The sequence below is a fragment of the Ovis canadensis genome, chromosome 1 (genome assembly GCF_042477335.2).
Source record: "Ovis canadensis isolate MfBH-ARS-UI-01 breed Bighorn chromosome 1, ARS-UI_OviCan_v2, whole genome shotgun sequence".
Lineage (NCBI taxonomy): Eukaryota > Metazoa > Chordata > Mammalia > Artiodactyla > Bovidae > Ovis > Ovis canadensis.
This window is the reverse complement of record NC_091245.1, coordinates 217,665,692-217,685,530: the sequence shown is the minus strand read 5'-3', so window position 1 is coordinate 217,685,530 and position 19,839 is coordinate 217,665,692. Positions and strand designations below refer to the sequence as shown.

Sequence of the window (19,839 nt, the reverse complement as noted above, 5' to 3'; positions counted from 1 at the left end):
TATTTTGTTATTCTTCGGAATTACAAAGGATTGCAACTTAACCTATAAATATATTGCTGGCTGCCAAGCAAAGGAAATACTTAGGTAATTTAGAGACAGTAACTTTTAGAATGAATGGCAAACTCACTCTTCAGTTCAAATGAAATTGAGATATATGCTCCTCTCCCTTGCCCCAGAATATTTCACTGAACTTCTGAGAGATGCATTTAGAAAAGTTTTTACAGAGATAGAGATACTAGTAGGTTTGGAGTAATATGAGTATTTCCAATTTCTGTTTCAGTCACTTCCTTATATTATTAGCTCACTAATGGGACAGGCAGGGAGGGATTCCTGGAAGTGGAAGAGTAAACAATGTGCTGTCCAATCTCCAACATATGCCTCTGTGCTGTGAGGTAAGGTTTGCAGGGGTTACAGGAATATGTGCTTCTGAAATTATGTTTTCATGGAGATCCTGGTGCATTTCAAAGTGCTTAGTTAATGCACCAAAAAGTGTAAGCCATAGTAGAAATACAACAGGAATGACCAGACTTCCAAGCTGTTCTCGTGGGGTTCTGCTGTTGCAGGAAGAAGGAAAATGGAGAGCTCCCAAAACCACCTAAACAGATAGGTCTATAACGGGAGACATGGTGAAGGAGGACAATAAAAGTACCATGTTCCAGGGGCTAGTGGGTACCACGCTTCAGCTTTGGTCATGCATCTGCTGCAAAGCAGTCTGGATAAGTTACCATCTGGTTCTGTGAGCTGTGATGTAGAATAGGATGGCTTGCAATTCTCCTATCGCCACTCACTGCTGAAAAGCAGATTCAAAGATTGTCTTCTTGGTTGTCTTACGGAATCAGGCCATGTTCTTTGTACCATTAAATGTTAGTAGCTGCATTTGGTTTAACATAAGTGTTCTAGTTAATGACTAGGAACAGAGCCTTTGACCCAAACAAACTTGATTCAAAACCAAACACTGTCCCTTCAACGTAGGATTGTTTCCTTGTTAATTCTACAAAGCTCTTTCCCTCATTTTCCAAAGGAGGGATAATGACATCTCTCATAGGACTGTTGCAGTCATTAAATATGGTAACTTCCTGAAGTGCTTCACACAGACTAAGAGATCAGTATTAATCATTGATGATATTTGTCATCACATTACTCATTTTTTATCACATTGTTTATTTACCTGAAATAATTTTTTCTATAGCCTGTTTTCACTGTAATAGTTATTCAAAAGCAAACTTTAAACAGACTAACATAGTTTAAGAATTTGTTGGATATCACAGTATTTTATTAAGTATGTGAGGACCTAATCAATGGCTGATTAGTTTTGTCTAACCCTTGATAAACTCCTGGTTAAAAAGGCACAGTTTCTAGATTCATGCTCCCTAGATGAGAGCCATGATAGATCCGACTCCTACACAGAAATGTTTCTGTTGCAGAAATTTCTTGCCAAATCATCAAAGTTTCAGAATACTTTTAGCCAACAAAGTATATGGGAGGTATTCTCAGTTTTGGAGGAAAGGCCGAATACAGGTGGAAAGCGAGTGACTAGCAAATGCAGCCATCGAAAATGTTTAACAAATTAACCACATACTTTTTCCTATAAGTCAGAGGATAAAGATTTTGTTCGATTTAAGTGGTGATTGAAATTCACCATATATCAATATTTGGAGTGTTGCACAGTGGCCAGGGGAGATGTCCAGAACTGAGGCTCTCGGCTTCCTCTGCTTGCCAGGCCAGACATGGCTTTGCTGTTTGTTTGAGGAAGGTCCTCCCTCCAGGTCTGACAGTTGCAGGGCTCAGCCTCTGACCACAGTCAGGAGGGTCTGCCAGGGCTTTGGCAAAGGCTCCTCCACTACAGTTTCCAGTTTAGACGCTTACTGGCACAGACTCATTGTCCCAGGAATTGCAATGATTTATTTATTCCAGGCACCTGGCCTCTTCAGCCCCTTGGGCCTTGCCTCCCTGCCTCCTTCCCCTCAGCATGGTCAGCAAAAGAGCGCTTGGGTTTCTGTGCATGATCTGCATTATGCCACGGACGGAACTGCTTAGCAGTGCTCAGAGCACACACCGTAAAGGAATTTGGGGATATGCTAATGAAGAAGCCCATAACCAGAAGCAGAAAAGATTCATAATCAAGTTGCAGTAAATCTGTGGAGACTCCCTAAAGAACAAGACACACAGGAAAAGCCTGATTGCCGGAAAAACTGCTTTGCAAATGAGTGGTATGGTTGCTGAATCTTTGACAAGATGGCAGTCCTGTCAGACAGACACAATGGCAGGCCCCAACTGCGTATTAGTCAGCTCAGATGCCTGGCCAATGAATGATAGTGCCACACGTGCAGTCTCTCTCAGTAGAGTTTCTGGAAATACTCGGGTTTGAATGCTGATGTGGAAAGTAAACAAAATGCTCCGATTTGTTCTTTTCTCTCCCTCTTGGTTGGTTAACTGCCCCAGCCCATCTCACCAATTTGTGCTTTCCCCTACATGGTCTGCCCATGTCAGCAGCCTTGCATAAAACAGAGTTGCTAAGTGATATACAATTCTATCCCCCTTTTATCTTAAAAAGCAAATGAGTGAATCAATGAATATCATTTCTGTTTGACAGTGAGCATGATTTATAAGTTAAGATTTTGAGATAAAAAGGAACCCCCAAAGCTAAATATTTTATAATAAATTCACATGGATGCTTTAAGCTTTAAAGTTTAAAGATATCCACCTAAACTCCATTTGTTGGATTCACGAAGGATTATGATGTACTGTGTTATATTTTATTATTTGAAATTTTAAGGTAGCATTTTTTCTCATGAAAATTCATAGGATTATGATTATATGTTGAAGTAGCTCTCATTACTTTTAAAGTAACAAAGTTTTATTTCTCTTTATTTAGTCTCAAGTCAGATCTAGAGGCATATCAGAATAAGACAATATTTTATGTCATACCAGATTAAATTTTGATCTTTGCAGTGCAAAATTTAGACTTTGTAAATGAAGAGCCAATAACTTTGTCTTCTGAATTGTAGACAGTGTTGCTTAAATGTTTCTCTAAACTGAGTCTCTGGTGAGAAGAAATAAGAATGTTCCAACTCAACAGTTGGCATCTTTTTTTCTTTAAAAAGACTCCTTTTTCTACAGATTCCTTTTTCTATTTCCTTCAGGTCTAGTGCATTATGGGTCTGAGGATTCAACACACAGTAACACAAAATCACAGACCCTGAAGTTACTAAGTATGTGAAGACACTGTATTTCTCAGTAGGCTGTGATTTGTCCAAGGTCCCACAAGTGGGGCCTGAATTCATGGTCAAGAGTTTGTAGACTGAGGCTTTGTATAGTTTCTGGTTCTAGATGGAGAACTAAGGAACAGAGGAGGAGGAGCCTATACCCGTGGATTACAGAGGGAGACGAAACCAAAAATTCCTTAGTGACCTCTTTGGCTCAGATTGAAAGAACTTTATTTTGAGAACTGAAGACAGACAAACGGGACAGATTTTACTTTGATTAGGGGTCACCATAATTCCCCTTTTGACCTCATACCTGAATGCTCAGCCACACATAAAATAATGCTGCTTGGTTGGGTTTTTTCAGTTACACAAAGCTTGGGCTTCTCTCAAGAAAAAGATTAGGCTCTAAGGTCAGATCAAATCCTGATTCCACCACTTACTGACAGTGGGATTTTAGGAAAATTGCTAAACGTCTCTGTTTACAATAAATTATGCCTTTTACCCTATGTGAGGGTTAGTGAGTTGGTGTATATAAAGTGAATAAGAGTGTTGGCTTGTATTAAGAGCTCAGTAAACATCAATTCTTCTTTCATTTTGATGGTCTGAATTTCAAAAGACCCAATTTTTCAGAGCAGAGAGGGTATTTTCAATCTTAGTTCATTATCCTTATTTTACAGATGAGAAAACTGAGTCCTTGAGAAGAGACATGGATTTGAGTTAATTTGTGACAGACCCAGGTCTCTGAATGTTAGTTCAGGATGTATTTTACTATATTAGCCTCCCTGTAAATAAGCTTTTGTTCTTCTTGTGGATAGAAGATGGAATCTGACCGCTTCTTATAGCCACTGAGTTCAGGGTTCAAGCCACCGGTATTTCTCTCCCTTATCACTGCAGTTACCTCCTAACTAGACTCCCTGACTCTGCCCTTGCCCTCTTCAATGTAGTCTCAATTCAGCAGCTTAAAGTAGTTTTTGTTTTTGTTTGATAAGGCATGCCATCCTCTCCTGTCTCGTTCCATCTCCCATTACCCTTGTCATTCTACTCGTCACCTTGCTCTCCTTGCAGATCCTTGTACCTGGTAGGCACTCTCCAGTCTCAGGGTCTCACATGTGCTGTTTCCTTTACTTGGAATGCTTCTCACGAGACATTTGCATGGTTTGCCTTTTTTTCAGATATTCATTCAGTCATCACCTCAGTGAATCCTGCCCTGACTATTCTATCGCAGTTGCAATCATCTGCTACTCTCCATTTTCCTTTCCTGGCATGTGTTACTTGTATTCCATATTTCTTTAGAAGTTTATTGCCTACTTTTCTCTAGCAGAATGCAAATATCATGAGGGCACTGCTTTTTCATGGCTGTATCTCCAATGTCAGGAACAGTGTCTGCCCCAGACACTGATTGCAGGAATGAGCAGTGTGGTAAGAGGACCTGTTATTCAAAGAGTGTATTTTCTCAGATATTTTTGTTACAGACTAAAGTTAAGCAAAGTGTGATACTCTTATTTAAAGAATCCTATTGTGGCAAGGGACTTTCCAACATGAGAAAATTTACCTCACCTTTTAAAAAAACATAATCTGCTTATTTTTGTATTTGTACAGCAAAACCAACATACATATATCTTTCTGGAGTAATTACTGGAAAGGAAATATTCTGTAAAGCCAAACCAAAACAGGAGTCACTTTCCTAAACTCTGTAAAGAATATACAGTGTTTAGTTCTGGTGAATTGGAAAATAAACACAATTGTCACGCTCTTTCTCTTTCTGGGTCCTTAGAGAAATCTCAAAGATAACAAAATATAGACAGGAGGTCAGCACTCATGAATCAGATTTCATCTTGATAGTCTTTTTATAGACCTATAACAAAGTGGAGCTCTGAAAATTGTGTTAGGTAATAGGGATTCTGACAGACCCTTTAACTCCATGGAACTGGGAGGTGCTGCTATAATTCTGCTGCTTCAGATGAAAATTTCAAGTGTTTTCATTAGGTACAACAGCTGTTTCTATTACAGATAACAGATCTCAGAGGTGGTGATGCTGATGTCAACTTCTAGTGGGCTCAGAACACAGTGTAGCTTGTACAATTAGCTTTTTTTTAATTATTTTTTTTTCTGCACATGCAAATTAACTCTGTAGCAGTAAAAGGAAATTACTTACTTGCTACCGGAATCGTCTGAAAGTGATACAATCATGCTTTGTAGCGTCACATTAACCAAATTGAAAGCCCTTGGGAAAAATTTGGCACCCTTTTCCTTCCCATTCACATCTTCCTAAAGACCTCTCAGGAGCTTCCATTTAGAAAGCTGGGATTATTACCAGGGCTTTTAATTTGGAAAGATTGGCTGCTCACCAGTGAGTCTTTCTAGTTACCCGGTGGTTGGGTGGAGGGGTTCAGAGGTGTTGCAATCTCGGAGGCCTTGAACTTGACTATTCTCCTGACTCCTGCTTGCTTGCAGATATGTTTTCCAGTCTGGGGCCCCGATCCACAGCTCCACTGCTAGAGCTTATCAACTCATTCTCTCCACAAATGTACATATCACTCCACTTGGAAAAACTGCAATCTGTTTCTCCAGTCCTGTGATTCAGGGCTGGCCTATGACTGCTTTGATCGATAGAATGTGGTGACAGTTGCTATCCTAGATCTGGACTTAGTCTTTTAGAAGACTGATGGTTTTTACTTCCTTTTTCTTGAGATACTTCCTCTTGGAGCTCAGCTCTTGTGCTATTTAAAGCCTAATTCACATGAAGAGGCCATACTTAGGCACTCCAGTCAATGTCTCAGCTGACTAATATCAGATATCAACCATATGAGGGAGCCATCCTAGAGTCCAGAACATTTTAGCAGTCAGGTGACTCCAGCAAAAGGCGCAGATGTCATCTGATTGAACTGCAGGAGAGATAGCAAGCAAGAACCACCTGGCTGAGTCTAGTCAACCCATAGACCTGTGGGAGATAATTTTGTTCTGAACCACTATATTTGGGATGATATTTAACACAGCAGTAGAGTAACTGCAGTGAGGACAAAGTGTGAAGCTGCTGGCTAAGCTCTCCTGTGAACGTGGACATCACATCACCAGCTTAGGGTTGAGTGAGACTTTGCCTACAAAGTGTGGGCAGGTATAGACAAATGTCAGTCCCTCTTCCACCTTTTTGGCTGGAACTTCATAATTGGAAAATTCTGATATCTCTTGAATTTGTAAATATATATGTTTACTGTACAAATGCAAATATTTCTTGGAGGGATACTTGTTTAAACCAGGGTACAAGGGTACAGCAAAATTTTTTTTGTGTAGGGGGCTTCCCTGATGGCTTGGATACTAAAGAGACTGTCTGCAATGCAGGAGATGCAGGTTCAATCCCTGAACCTGATCAGAGAAGCCCCATTGGGCTTAAGGGACAAAAGGCCAATAACTGGATTTCCCTGGTGGCTCAGACAGTAAAGAATCTGCCTACAGTGTGAGAGACCTGGGTTTGATCCCTGGGTCAGGAAGATCTCCTGAAGAAGGGAATGGCAACCCACTCTAGTATTCTTGCCTGGAGAATACCATGGACAGAGGAGCCTGGCGGGCTACAGTCCATGGGACCACAAAGAGTCAGACACAAATTGAGTGACTAACACTTTCACTTCATTTTTCAGATAGCAAATATTTTAGGCTTTGTGAGCTATATGGTCTTCATGGCAACTATTCAACTTGGCCAAGGTGACATAAATAATACTTAAATGAATGGCATGGCTATGTGTAGTAAACTCTATTTACAAAAATAAGTACATGGTTGGTTTTGGACCTATGGGCTCTAGTTTGCTACCCTCTGTGCTAACAATTCTTTCTGCAGTAAGCACAAATATTTAATTATATTGCTTGGCTCCCATGAGCCTTAGGTTTGGTTTACTTCTAGTTTGGTTTGCCCTATCATCCCTTCTTAGTCTCCTTTGTAGAGTTTTCCTCCTAAATTTGAAATGTGCTCCTCAAAGCTGTTTTCTCATTGTTTGCTCTTTCTCTGCCATGCCACTCACTCAAGTGATTTCAGTTATCACCACTTTGCCAATGATTTAGAAATCTCTATCTCTATTCAGAACTCCAGACTCCTGTATTTCATCTTGGATATCTTGCCCTAGTTTCAATACCCTAACTTCAATGCACTTTTGTGCCAGCGACCCCATGGACTGTAGCCCACCAGTCTCCTCTGTCCATGGAATTCTCCAGGCAGGAATACTAGAGTGGGTAGTCATTCCATTCTCCAGGGTATCTTCCTGACCCAGGGATCAAACCCAGGTCTCTCACACTGTAGGCAGATTCTTTACTGTCTGAGCCACCAGGGAAATCCAGTTATTGGCCTTTTGTCCCTTAACCCCAGTGGGGCTTCCCTGATTGCTCACTTGGTAAAGAATCCACCTGCAATGCAGGAGACTCTGGTTCATTTCCGGAGTTGGGAAGATCCCCTGGAGAAGGGAAAGGCTACCCACTCCAGTATTCTGGCCTGGAGAATTCCATGGACTGTATAGTTCATGGGATCACAAGTCGGACACGACTGAGTGACTTTCACTTTCACTCTTTGATGCTGGGGCTGGAACTCTGTAAACTCCATTTCTGTTTTGCCCTCTTTTTGTCTCCATCAACAGGGGGCGATCGAGGGGCACTGTAAAATCAAGGGAGAAAGGAGGGACTTGCTGTTCTTGCTTATTTACTGAGGACTTCCGGTCTGCTTGGGGTTCCTGTGAGCATCTATTCAGTAAAGGTTCTTTGCTCTAGAAATATACATTCTTTTCTGTAGTGGCTGTGAAATCTAGTTTTTCCAAAAGTTGCCAAATAACCTCCATTAAAACTGCTTTCCTTCCCTCCCCATCAGCAACAGTGGGTTAGTGCTCCCTCCTCAGAAGTCTTTCACGAACCCTCCTCCAAGCTCCGGGACACTGGCACCAGCTAAACAGCACCTCCTAGTAGGAGATCTGAGTTGTGGCCCAGTCGGGTCCCAACTCTGAGTTTCAATAATTGCAATCTCTTCCCTTTGATTCTCCAGCCCTTAAGGGATAGTAGCTGTTTCTTTTAATGGTTCCATTGTGATAAACTGTTTTCCTTTTCAGTTACCTAAATTTTCATACCCAGTTAACCACCCTGTATATTAACTTCCCTTTCAAATGCCTGGTATGCTTTCTGTGGACTCTGAAAGTGTTTATGTTCTCAGCCCAAAGCTGCTGCTTTGAAGTGTTTCCTTCCTTCCTTTGCACCAGCAAACCTCTCCCTATTCCCCACCTGGTGGCTTAAGCCCAAAGTCTGAGCATTGTTCTAACTTTTTCTGTCCTCTAAACTCCCATATGCAATCAGGAAATAAAGCCTGTGGATTTGCTTCCTGAATATTTCTTATATCTGTCTGCTTCTTTCCATCTCTGTGCCCACCAAAGTAGATCATGCTACCACCTTATAACTGACCTCCCCAGATTTCTGTAGCCTCAGTTTGTTATCCCACTACAGCACTAGAAATGTCTCAAAAATATTTACCACATAAATACTTGCTGAAACATTCTAAATCCTGAACATAATTTATAAGACCTGTGATTTGATTTCTCCTGCCTTTGCACTTCATTTTAAAACATGTTCCTTGTTGCTTTGTCAATTTCACCATGCTTTCTTAGCATTCTTGGTACCAGCTTTTCCCTCTGTGTAAAAATCTCCCTTTTCATCTAGATAGCTGCTACTATCTTTTGAATGTTTTATAAATATCACTGTCTCAGAGATGGATTTTCTGACCTCTCAGACCAGATTATATTCCTCTATTTGTTCCCATAATCACTGAACATCCACTTTTAAAATATAATATTTATAAATGTTTAAGTAGCTGCTTCTTTCCTAGGTGGTAGGGCCCATATAGGTAGGGGCTGTGTTTGTCTTGCCCAGCAAAAGGTCCATAACGCAGGCATAGTAGATATTCAGGCATAGTAGATATTCAACAAATATTAGATGAGTTCTGTTGATTTCTGTTATATACATTCACCCTAGGTTCTCTGAATTGATTACAGAAGAGGCACATTTCTGCAAATGCATCAAAATCCCTCATGGCTGACTTTACCTCTTAAATGGAACAGTGTTTTCTTCTCACGTCTCCTGACACCAGTTTTCCCTCTGCGGGTTTTTACCATGATTGGAAGAGACTGCGTGGGGAGTACATTGATCGGAATTTATCACTTTCATCTGGACTGTAAACCAACACTCCTCCTTCCTACACTGTCAGAAGGTCTTGTGGTATCACACAAGTCTCCTGAGTACCTGGGGCCAGGTGCATCTCAGGGCTTGTTTTGTGTAGCTCAGGTAACCAACGAAGAGATGTTCTCCGACTTCTAACAACCAGTATGTCATTTCTTCACCCCAAACATCAATGTGCTAGTTTTCTTCTAGTTCCCTGAAATGTAGCCATTATTCCTTAAGTGCCAATTACAGGAGAAAGGGTTGGGGAGCAAATTGAAACATTGAGGAAGGGGCTTTACATATATATATAATAACCAATAATGAAGGAGCAGATAATGAAAATATAACATGAAAACGAGCATGATAAGAGACCCCAAAAGTACAGGACCACAGCCAGAAATGCAGCAGACCTGAAGGACCAAGTTAAATAAATGTCCACATTTCATCTTGGTTATACTTCCAGAGACAGCTGCATTTGTTTTAAAAAGAGAACCACGTGGTGGATTCGTGTCAATGTATGGCAAAACCAATACAGTATTGTAAAGTGAAAAAAAAAAAAAAAGAAAAGCCGAGGAACTTTCTTTTCTTTTCACCTTTAAACAGAGTTGACCCCAAATGGATATTTTCTTTGAGAATAACATATCTTCTTTCCTTCAGCTGAAAATGTTACCTTTTGAATTGTATTCCACACACGTTCTTCATCGTTTCTTCTTCCTTCAAGGGTGTCCATGGCGTCTGCCATTAGTGACTGCAGCTGTGGCACCAAGATAAAAATTATCAGTGTGGAATTCACACAGAAATAACTTCTCTAAATACACAGATTAAAACCTAATTAAAAAATCATTTGTACGCTGATGATTTTATTACTCATCTTTCCGACAACGAACACTGCCACCTCATTGCTGCTTCAGTCATTACCAAGTATTATTGCAGATATAAAATATTGAAACAATGGAAAGATTCTTCTTGAAAATTTGTAGAAAACATATAGGTTTTAATGCAGTGGGTGTTGATGTTTTTATGAAAACAGATTTGGGTTGTAAAGAATGAAGGCAGTAGTTAATTCTCTTGGGAAATGGCTTGTAGTACATGAACGCGTTTTAGTGTTTTCTCCTGAGGCTAATGCATCATAATCCTAGGCATCATGCAAAAACTCACCAGAGGACCATACTAGAATTGTGTTGTTTCATTACCTCTTAAAGGATCTAGCCCATTGAAGTTCTTTTACTATTCTTTTCTAAAATTTCAAAATAACCAAGATTTCTCTTTAGGTTCCATTTCAGAGGCAAGTTTTAAAATTCCACCCTTTGCCCCAAACTGCCATATTCCAATTTAAAATAATTCTACACACACACTGGGGCTTTCCAGGTGGCTCACTGGTAAAGAATCTGCCTGCCAAGCAGGAGACATGGGTTCAATCTCTGTGCTGGGAAGATCCCTTGGATAAGGAAATGGTGACCCACTCTGGCATTCTTGCCTGGGAAATCTCATGGACAGAGAGGCCTGGTGGGCTATAGTTCATGGGGTCGCAAAGAAGTGGACATGACTGAGCAACTAAACAGCAACAGCTGCACACAGACGATATATGTGCCTGCAAAGTAATGAGGCCACATCAAGCCATGTGACATTCAAAGCTGGAAAAAAAAAGTTCTCTAAAGAACAAATGCCAGTTCAGTTCACTGTGGTGTCAAACATTATGATAATCTTAGATAATCTTTCTGTTCTTTAGATATTTTAGGTAGGGAGTTGAGTCACTCAGAACTCTTCTACTGAGTAGTCACTGTTTGTGTAGCATTACAAAAGGGATTTCAAGGATATATTATCTAGGTTAACCCATGCTTGGGACTTGGAAAGTAAAATCTATTAAGATGATGAAATCTTGAAAGATACATGAATTAAAAAAAAATATTTGGTTTGCACATATACATCCCTTTACATTTATTTTTTTTTCCTAGTAGGTATATAAATTATGAAAATGTCCCATGAAATCTTATTTTTCAAGGTTTCAGGTAGTAGAGTATTGCATAGATATGTTAGTTAGGGATGTCAGTAATGCTAGTTTCTTGCTCTTTTTGTATATTTAAAAATATAAGAATTTTCAGAAAAAAGAAAGCTGCAGATGTGTGGTTAAGAAGATCTAAGTGCAGAAAACTCCCCTGTATTTTTCATTTAAATCTTGAGTGTGCTTTTCAGGAAGACAGGATCAACATTGTGCCAGCTTCTTAAATTAACATTTTCTTTGCTTTCTCTTATCTCAGAGGAGCATTAATCATCTAAAATTGGCTATAATATGCACTTTGAAAGCTCCACAGTTGCTATACTCCTGAATGCCTTATGAATGGTAGGATAAACACTTAGCCTTTTAGAAGGCATTCTGTGTATAAAACCATACAGATTTAGAAAGTATTATTTCCAGTTGTGACTTAATAATTACCTGACTAATAGACTTTATATCCCTCATAGTTTTAATGTTTGGTATGCAGAATTTTATTATTTGGCTACTCCAACAGTTTTAAATGGTTACTTTGAATATCAATATTTATTTAATATGCTTTTGCAGATTCAGATGAACATTATAAATGTTGGCAGTTCATTTCTTGATTAATTTGTTACAACTTTCAAAGCTCAAAGAGGGAGGATTCCTTTAGTTATCTGAAAATTACAGGTGATAATTTGGGGTTGTTCTTATCCTTGCTATGTGAATTCGGTAGGTCTGTAATTAGTTTTCACTACCTTCAATTAGAGGCTTAGAGTAAAAAGCCCTTCCCAACAACACATCAGCCTTATATGGCATAAATTTTACCTTTCTCTGAATGGCCAGCACACTGATTAGTAATTGTTTTCCAAATGAGGTGCTATAGTTTCTAATATTATGGTTATAATACACATGTCTACTTGAAGATTTTTTTCTGTGAGGTATTTCTCCAACTACATTTTAGAAATTTTGTTTCTTTTTAATTGAAGGATAATTACTTTATAGTACTGCAGTGGTTTCTACCACAAACCAGTAGAAACAGCCATAGGCTTACCCATGTCCCCTCCTACTTGAGTATCCCTCCCTCCTCTCTCCCCATCCTGCCCATCTAAGTTATCAACAAGCCCTGGTTTGAGTTCCCTGAGTCATGTAACAAATTGCCAATGGCTATCTATTTTATATACGGTAATGTATGTTTCCATGTTACTCTCTCCCTCTCTCCATACCTTCCACCCACTCCTTCTTCCTTTCCCAGCCATGTCCATAATTCTGTTCTCAATGTCTGTGTCTCCTTTACTGCTCTGCAGATAGGTTCATCAGTACCATCTTTCTAGATTCCATATGTATATGTACATTCAGTTCAGTTCAGTCGCTCAGTCGTGTCTGATTTTTGTGACCCCATGAATTGCAGCACGCCAGGCCTCCCTGTCCATCACCAACACCCAGAGTTCACTCAAACTCACGTCCATTGAGTCGGTGATGCCATCCAGCCATCTCATCCTCTGTCGTCCCCTTTTCCCCCTGCCCCCAATCCCTCCCAGCATCAGAGTCTTTTACAATGAGTCAACACTTTGCATGAGGTGGACAGAGTACTGGAGTTGCAGCTTTAGTATCAGTCCTTCCAAAGAAATCCCAGGACTGATCTCCTTTAGGATGGACTGGTTGGATCTCCTTGCAGTCCAAGGGACTCTCAAGAGTCTTCTCCAACACCACAGTTCAAAAGCATCAATTCTTCAGCTCTCAGCTTTCTTCACAGTCCAACTCTCACATTGATACATGACTCCTGGAAAAACCATAGCCTTGACTAGACAGAACTTTGTTGGCAAAATAATGTCTCTGCTCTTTAATATGCTATCTAGGTTGGTCATAACTTGCTTTCCAAGGAGTAAGTGTCTTTTAATTTCATGGCTGCAATCACCATCTGCAGTGATGTTGGAGCCCCAAAAAATAAAGTCTGACTCTGTTTCCACTGTTTCCCCATCTATTTCCCATGAAGTGATGGGACCAGATGCCATGATCTTCGTTTTCTGAATGTTGAGCTTTAAGCCAACTTTTTCACTCTCCACTTTCACTTTCATTAAGAGGCTTTTTATTTCCTCTTTACTTTCTGCCATAAGGGTGGTGTCATCTACATATTTGAGGTTATTGATATTTCTCCTGGCAATCTTGATACCAGCTTGTGCTTCTTCCAGCGTTTCTCATGATGTACTCTGCATAGACGTTAAATAAGCAGGGTGACAATATACAGCCTTGCTGCTGCTGCTAAGTCGCTTCAGTCGTGTCCGACTCTGTGCAACCCCATAGACGGCAGCCCACCGGGCTCCCCCATCCCTGGGATTCTCCAGGCAAGAATACTGGAGTGGGTTGCCATTTCCTTCTCCAATGCATGAAAGTGAAAAGTGAAAGTGAAGTCGCTCAGTTGTGTCCGACTTGTCGTGACCCCACGGACTGCAGCCCACCAGGCTCCTCCATCCACTGGATTTTCCAGGCAAGAGTACTGGGGTGGGGTGCCATTGCCTTCCCCGATATAGCCTTGATGTACACGATAATTGTTTTTCTCTTTCTGACTTACTTCACTCTGCATAATAGGCTCTAGGTCCATCCACCTCATTAGGACTGGCTCAAATGTGTTTCTTTTTATGATTGAATAATATTCCATTTTATATATATACCACAACTTCTTTATCCATTCCTCTGATGATAGACATCTAGATTGCTTCCATGTCCTAGCTTTTGGAAATAGAGCGGCAGTGAACATTGGGTTACATATGTCTTTTTCAATTTGATTTCCTGAGGGTATATGCCTAGAAGTAGGATTGCTGGGACATATAAGAATGCTCAAACTACCGCACAATTGCACTCATCTCACATGCTAGTAATGCTCAAAATTCTTCAAGCCAGGCTTCAGCAATATGTGAACCGTGAACTTCCTGATGTTCAAGCTGGTTTTAGAAAAGGCAGAGGAACCACAGAGATCAAATTGCCAACATCCGCTGGATCATGGAAAAAGCAAGAGAGTTCCAGAAAAACATTTATTTCTGCTTTATTGACTATGCCAAAGCCTTTGACTGTGTGGATCACAATCAACTATGGAAAATTCTGAAAGAGATGGGAATACCAGACCACCTGACCTGCCTCTTGAGAAATCTGTATGCAGGCCAGGAAGCGACAGTTAGAACTGGACATGGAACAACAGACTGGTTCCAAATAGGAAAAGAAGTACGTCAAGGCTGTATATTGTCACCCTGCTTATTTAACTTCTATGCAGAGTACATCATGAGAAACGCTGGACTGGAAGAAACACAAGCTGGAATCAAGATTGCCTGGAGAAATATCAATAACCTCAGGTATGCAGATGACACCACCCTTATGGCAGAAAGTGAAGAGGAACTAAAAAGCCCCTTGATGAAAGTGAAAGAGGAGAGTGAAAAAGTTGGCTTAAAGTTCAACATTCAGAAAACAAAGATCATGGCATCCAGTCCCATCACTCCATGGCAAATAGATGAGGAAACAGTAGAAACAGTGTCAGACTTTATTTTTTTGGGCTCCAACATCACTGCAGATGGTGATTGCAGCCATGAAATTAAAAGACGCTTACTCCTTGGAAGAAAAGTTATGACCAACCTAGACAGCATATTCAAAAGCAGAGACGTTACTTTGCCAACTAAGGTCCATCTAGTCAAGGCTATGGTTTTTCCTATGGTCATGTATGGATGTGAGAGTTGGACTGTGAAGAAGGCTGAGTGCCAAAGAATTGATGCTTTTGAACTGTGGTGTTGGAGAAGACTCTTGAGAGTCCCTTGGACTGCAAAGACATCCAACCAGTCCATTCTGAAGGAGATCAACCCTGGGATTTTTTGGAAGGAATGATGCTAAAGCTGAAACTCCAGTACTTTGGCCACCTCATGTGAAGTGTTGAGTCCTGGAAAAGACTTTGATGCTGAGAGGGATTGGGGGCAGGAGAAGAAGGGGACAACTGAGGATGGGATGGCTGGATGGCATCACTGACTCTATGCATGCAAGTCTGAGTGAACTCCAGGAGTTGGTGATGGACAGTGAGGCTTGGCGTGCTGCGATTCATGGGGTCGCAAAGAGTCGGACATGACTGAGCAACTGAACTGAACTGAATGGATGGTGGTTTTATTCCTAGTTTTCTAAGGAATCTCCACACTGTTATCCATAGTGGCTGTATCAATTTGCATTCCCACCAACAGTGCAAGAGGGTTTCCTTTACTCCACACCCTTCCCAGTATTTATTGTTTGTAGATTTTTTGATGATGGCCTTTCTGACCAATGTGAAGTGACTCCTCATTGTAGTTTTGATTTATATTTCTCTAATAGTGAGCGATGTTGAGCATCTTTTCATGTGTTTATTAGCCATCTGTATGTCTTCTTTGGAGAAATATCTGTTTAGATCTTTAGCTCATTTTTTTGATTGGACTGTTTGTTTTTCTGATATTGAGTTGTATGAGCTCCTTGTATATTTTGAAGTTAATCTTTCATCAGTTGTTTCATTTGCTATTATTTTCTCCCATTCTGAGGGTTGTCTTTTCACCTTGTTTATAGTTTCCTTTGCTGCACAAAAGCTTTTAAGTTTCATTTGGTCCCACTTGTTTATTTTTGTTTTTATTTCCATTACTCTAGCAGGTGGGTAATAGAGGATCTTGCTGTGACTTATGTCATAGAGTGTTCTGCCTATGTTTTTCTCTAGGAGCTTTATAGTTTCTGGTCTTACATTTACACCTTTAATCCATTTTGAGTTTATCTTTGTGTAGGGTGTTAGGAAGTGTTCTAGTTTCATTCTTTACATGTCTGTCCAATTTTTCCAGTAGTACTTATTGAAGAGACCATCTTTGCCCCATTGTATATTCTTGCCTCCTTTGTCAAAACAAGGTATGCATAGGTGCATGGCTATATCTCTGAGCTTTCTATGTTGTTCCATTGTTCTATTTATTTCTGTTTTTGTGCCAGTACCATACTGTCTTGATGACTATAGCTTTGTAGTATAGTCTAAAGTTAGGAAGGTTGATTCCTCCAACTCCATTCTTCTTTCTCAAGATTGCTTTGGCTATTTGGGGTCTTTTGTATTTCTATATGAATTGTGAGATTTTTTTGTGGTAGTTCTGTGAAAAATGCCATTGGTAATTTGATAGGGGTTTCATTGAATCTGTAGATTACATTTGGTAGTATAGTCATTTTCACAATATTGATTCTTCCAGCTCAGGAACATGGGATATCTCACCATCTGTTTATGTTGTCTTTGATTTCTTTCATCAGTGTCTTACAATTTTCTGTATAAAATTCTTTTGTCTTCTGTATAAAACTCTAGGTAGCAGAGTAGTTATTCCTAGGTATTCCAACTAGTTTTTGACAGGCTTTGTGTTTTCTAAATTAACTGGTCAGTTCAGTTAAAGAAAAAAAAAAACACCCACCATTTGACTACATTTCCCCTCAAATAAGACAATGCTCTTAATGTGTGTGTGTGTGTGTGTGTGTGTGTGTGTGTGTGTGTGCATGCGTGCATGTTGGTATTGCAAACATATATGTGACACTCAAAGTGAATAAGAAAACTCTAAAGATAGTTTCATAGAGTCAGTTTTCTATCCAGCAATTACTTTTTTTTCCTCTTACTTTTCCATCAAAGAGAATCATATATTAACATGTCTTGGAATGAAAAAACAAAAAATTTATTAAAATTTCCCTTTACTTGAAACAAAAAAGCCTGACTCAGAATATGAATAATCACCCCTTTTCTGTATTTTCATATATTACAAAAGTCTTGCTATGAAATAAAGCAGAGCTAGCTAGTCAGGGTGAGCAAATGAAACACACACATACCCCTTTCTATAATTTCTAGTTTCTTCATTAGAATGCTTCATGAGAGTTGGAGAGTTTGCCCTTGGACTGCCATTTATTGTTACATTCTTTTTCAGACCATATCACTCTTCTGTCGGTTCAGGGCTTGTGAACAAAGAAAAACAGATGCTTACTAATTCCGCCTCCTGTTGACTGATGTCCTGTAGATAGGGAATGGTTGCTAGCTCGGCCATTGCTTGATTGATCACCTGGGACTGTTCCTTTACTCTCTGCAGCCGGCTGAGAAGGCTGGCATATTGCAACTTCTCCATCACACCTGAGCACGCACGAAAACTCCCCTAGTCTCCCAGGAGAGAAGGAAATGGTTTAGAACAAAAACACAGAAATAACCTCTCCCTGAGGAATAACGTCAGGGCTCGTTGTAATATATTAAGTGCCTTGGAATTAATGGCATCTAGTGCAAATAAATATTTTCTTCTGTTATTTTAGAGGATTGTCTGTACCCTTCCTTCAAATAGGCAAATGTATAGAAAAGAGAACACTTTGCAGGACTGTTGATAAAGGTTTAGACATGGCCCTGCCTAAGGAAGCCAGGATGAGGGGGAAAAGGAGGGATTAAATTGAACGTGAACTCTGCTCTTGCCGTGGGAATCCCACAGAGCTGTGTCCATTTAAAAGGGGGTGACTTTGTCTATGTCACCAACGCATGATAAGAATTAATAGTTGCCCACTATTTGGTTTATACGAAGGATGATATCTTATACAAGTTGAATCCTGAAAAATATTATGCAAGTGGAATCTGTCCTACCCTGGTGACTTACATTAAATCTCCAGCTCTGATTTTGTCTTTAGTTCTTATTGGATGACCATGGACTCTGGCTTCTCTCCTTGTGGTAGTGTAGTGTTTATTCTGACTCCTAGGACCATTCGAGCAATTGCAATCCATTTTGAAATAGAATAAGGTGCACTTGTAAGGACCACCAACTCCCGTGAATATACTGGTATTTGAGACTTTCTTAAAACTGGGCACACATAATTAAAGCAGCCCACCTCTGTGTTTGCTACTGCCATCCATAAAAGAGGATGTTTTACCTTCTCTAAGAAATTTATTCAAATTGTACTACTTGATGGAGACATAGTTTATCATAAAATTCTCACATTTTTTATGTAGAAAGAAGTATGGGCTTCCTTGGTGGCTCAGATAGTAAGGAATCTGCCTGCAATGCAGGAAACCTGGGTTCAATTCCTGGGTTGGGAAGATCCCCTGGAGAAGGGAATGTCAACCCCCTCCAGTATTCTTCTCTGGAGAATCCATGGATAGAGGAGCCTGGGAGGCTATGGTCCATGGGGTCTCAAAGTATCAGACATGATTGAGTGACTAACACTTTCACTTTCACATCTGACATAAGGGGGTATATAAGGGTTAGAAAAAAGTCTTGGGTTCACAATCTTGTGATATGTGGCCCCGGAAATAGGAATTTTAGCAAAGTGCCCTCCTGAGTATTCAGATAACCTCAAACAGAAATTGGAGAACAAACCGTAAAACTTAGTATCTGCACATGGACTATTTTAATCTGTGCATGCTCAGAAAGCCAGATCCCCCACCCCCCCACCCAGAAATTAGAGAAGGCAGACATGACTTTTTCTTCTTAAAATAGAATTTCTTTTAAGGAGAAAAATTATTAGAAACCAGTATTACTAAAGAACATCGAAATTTTAACTTGAATTTGGAAGGCAGTCCTTTCTGAAATGTCATACACATCTTGATTGACACCAACCTCTCTGGCACTTTCTTAGAATCTTGGTAATATAGCAAAGTTGAGCATCATTGCCTTGTATTTGCTGTATTTCTCCCTTACAGCTATCTCAGCCATTTTACTAATGTCTGTCAATCCCCACTAATTTGCTATTTCCGATTAATCATTTATCTGAAAACCTATAAACCTATGGGAGCAATGATTGCAAATTGTGGATTTGAGATCCTTTCTTAGAATTGACGAAATAGCCAGCCTACCCATTGAGTTTAAACATGTAGCTAAACAATGGGATACTGTCAAACAGAGGAAAGTGAGTTGCAGGAGACACAGTTTTCTTTCTGAAGAAAAATTGCTTTCTTTGTCCTTCTTTAAAATAAACAATAAGACTGGTTGTAGGAAAGTGGTGTAGTGACTCAACTCCAAAGAAAAGAAACAACTACGGCCTGCTCAGGAACATAATCTATCAGTGTAATTTTCCAAAACATCGGGAAAATAAAAATAGTGGAAGGCAATGGTGCTTTGTTAGCTTGATTGTTGGATGCATAACAAAACAGGAAGTGCTCCTTACCAATAGGATGCTAGAGAAAGAATATAGTTGAAGGCTAATAGCCCTCCCCCACTTCCCCTTTGCCCACCCCAGACCAATTGCAGCTTTGGTTATTAGGAAATGATGGATTAATATTTTACCTCTACAGGTTTGGGACTTTTGAGCGATAAAATGAAGCAAAAATAAAAATGAATAGATGCCAGCAGGAATGCTTTAATGCTGTTGCTTTAAGAAAATAAAGGAAACAATGAAAAATGAAGGAATTAGCTCACAAGGGCTAAATCTAAAGGGAAGTAGCCCTCCCAGTGAGACTTTAGGAGTGATCAAAAGATGCTTAGCTCCTGGCGAGGGTATAAT

General features: G+C 39.9%; 1 protein-coding gene across 4 annotated transcripts in view; it reads right to left on the bottom strand.

Annotated features, from left to right (window-relative positions):
• SPATA16 (spermatogenesis associated 16) overlaps window positions 1-19,839 on the bottom strand; it is a 269,495-nt gene that overhangs the window by 17,261 nt on the left and 232,395 nt on the right. For 3 of the 4 annotated variants that reach the window (XM_069579802.1, XM_069579823.1, XM_069579816.1), the window contains 2 exons: window positions 17,352-17,516; window positions 10,057-10,140 (listed from right to left, as the gene is read on the bottom strand). In XM_069579802.1, the coding sequence (XP_069435903.1) occupies window positions 10,057-10,140; window positions 17,352-17,516 (249 nt within the window). The remainder of the gene's footprint in view (window positions 1-10,056; window positions 10,141-17,351; window positions 17,517-19,839) is intronic. The other variant, XM_069579806.1, reaches the window with a different exon arrangement.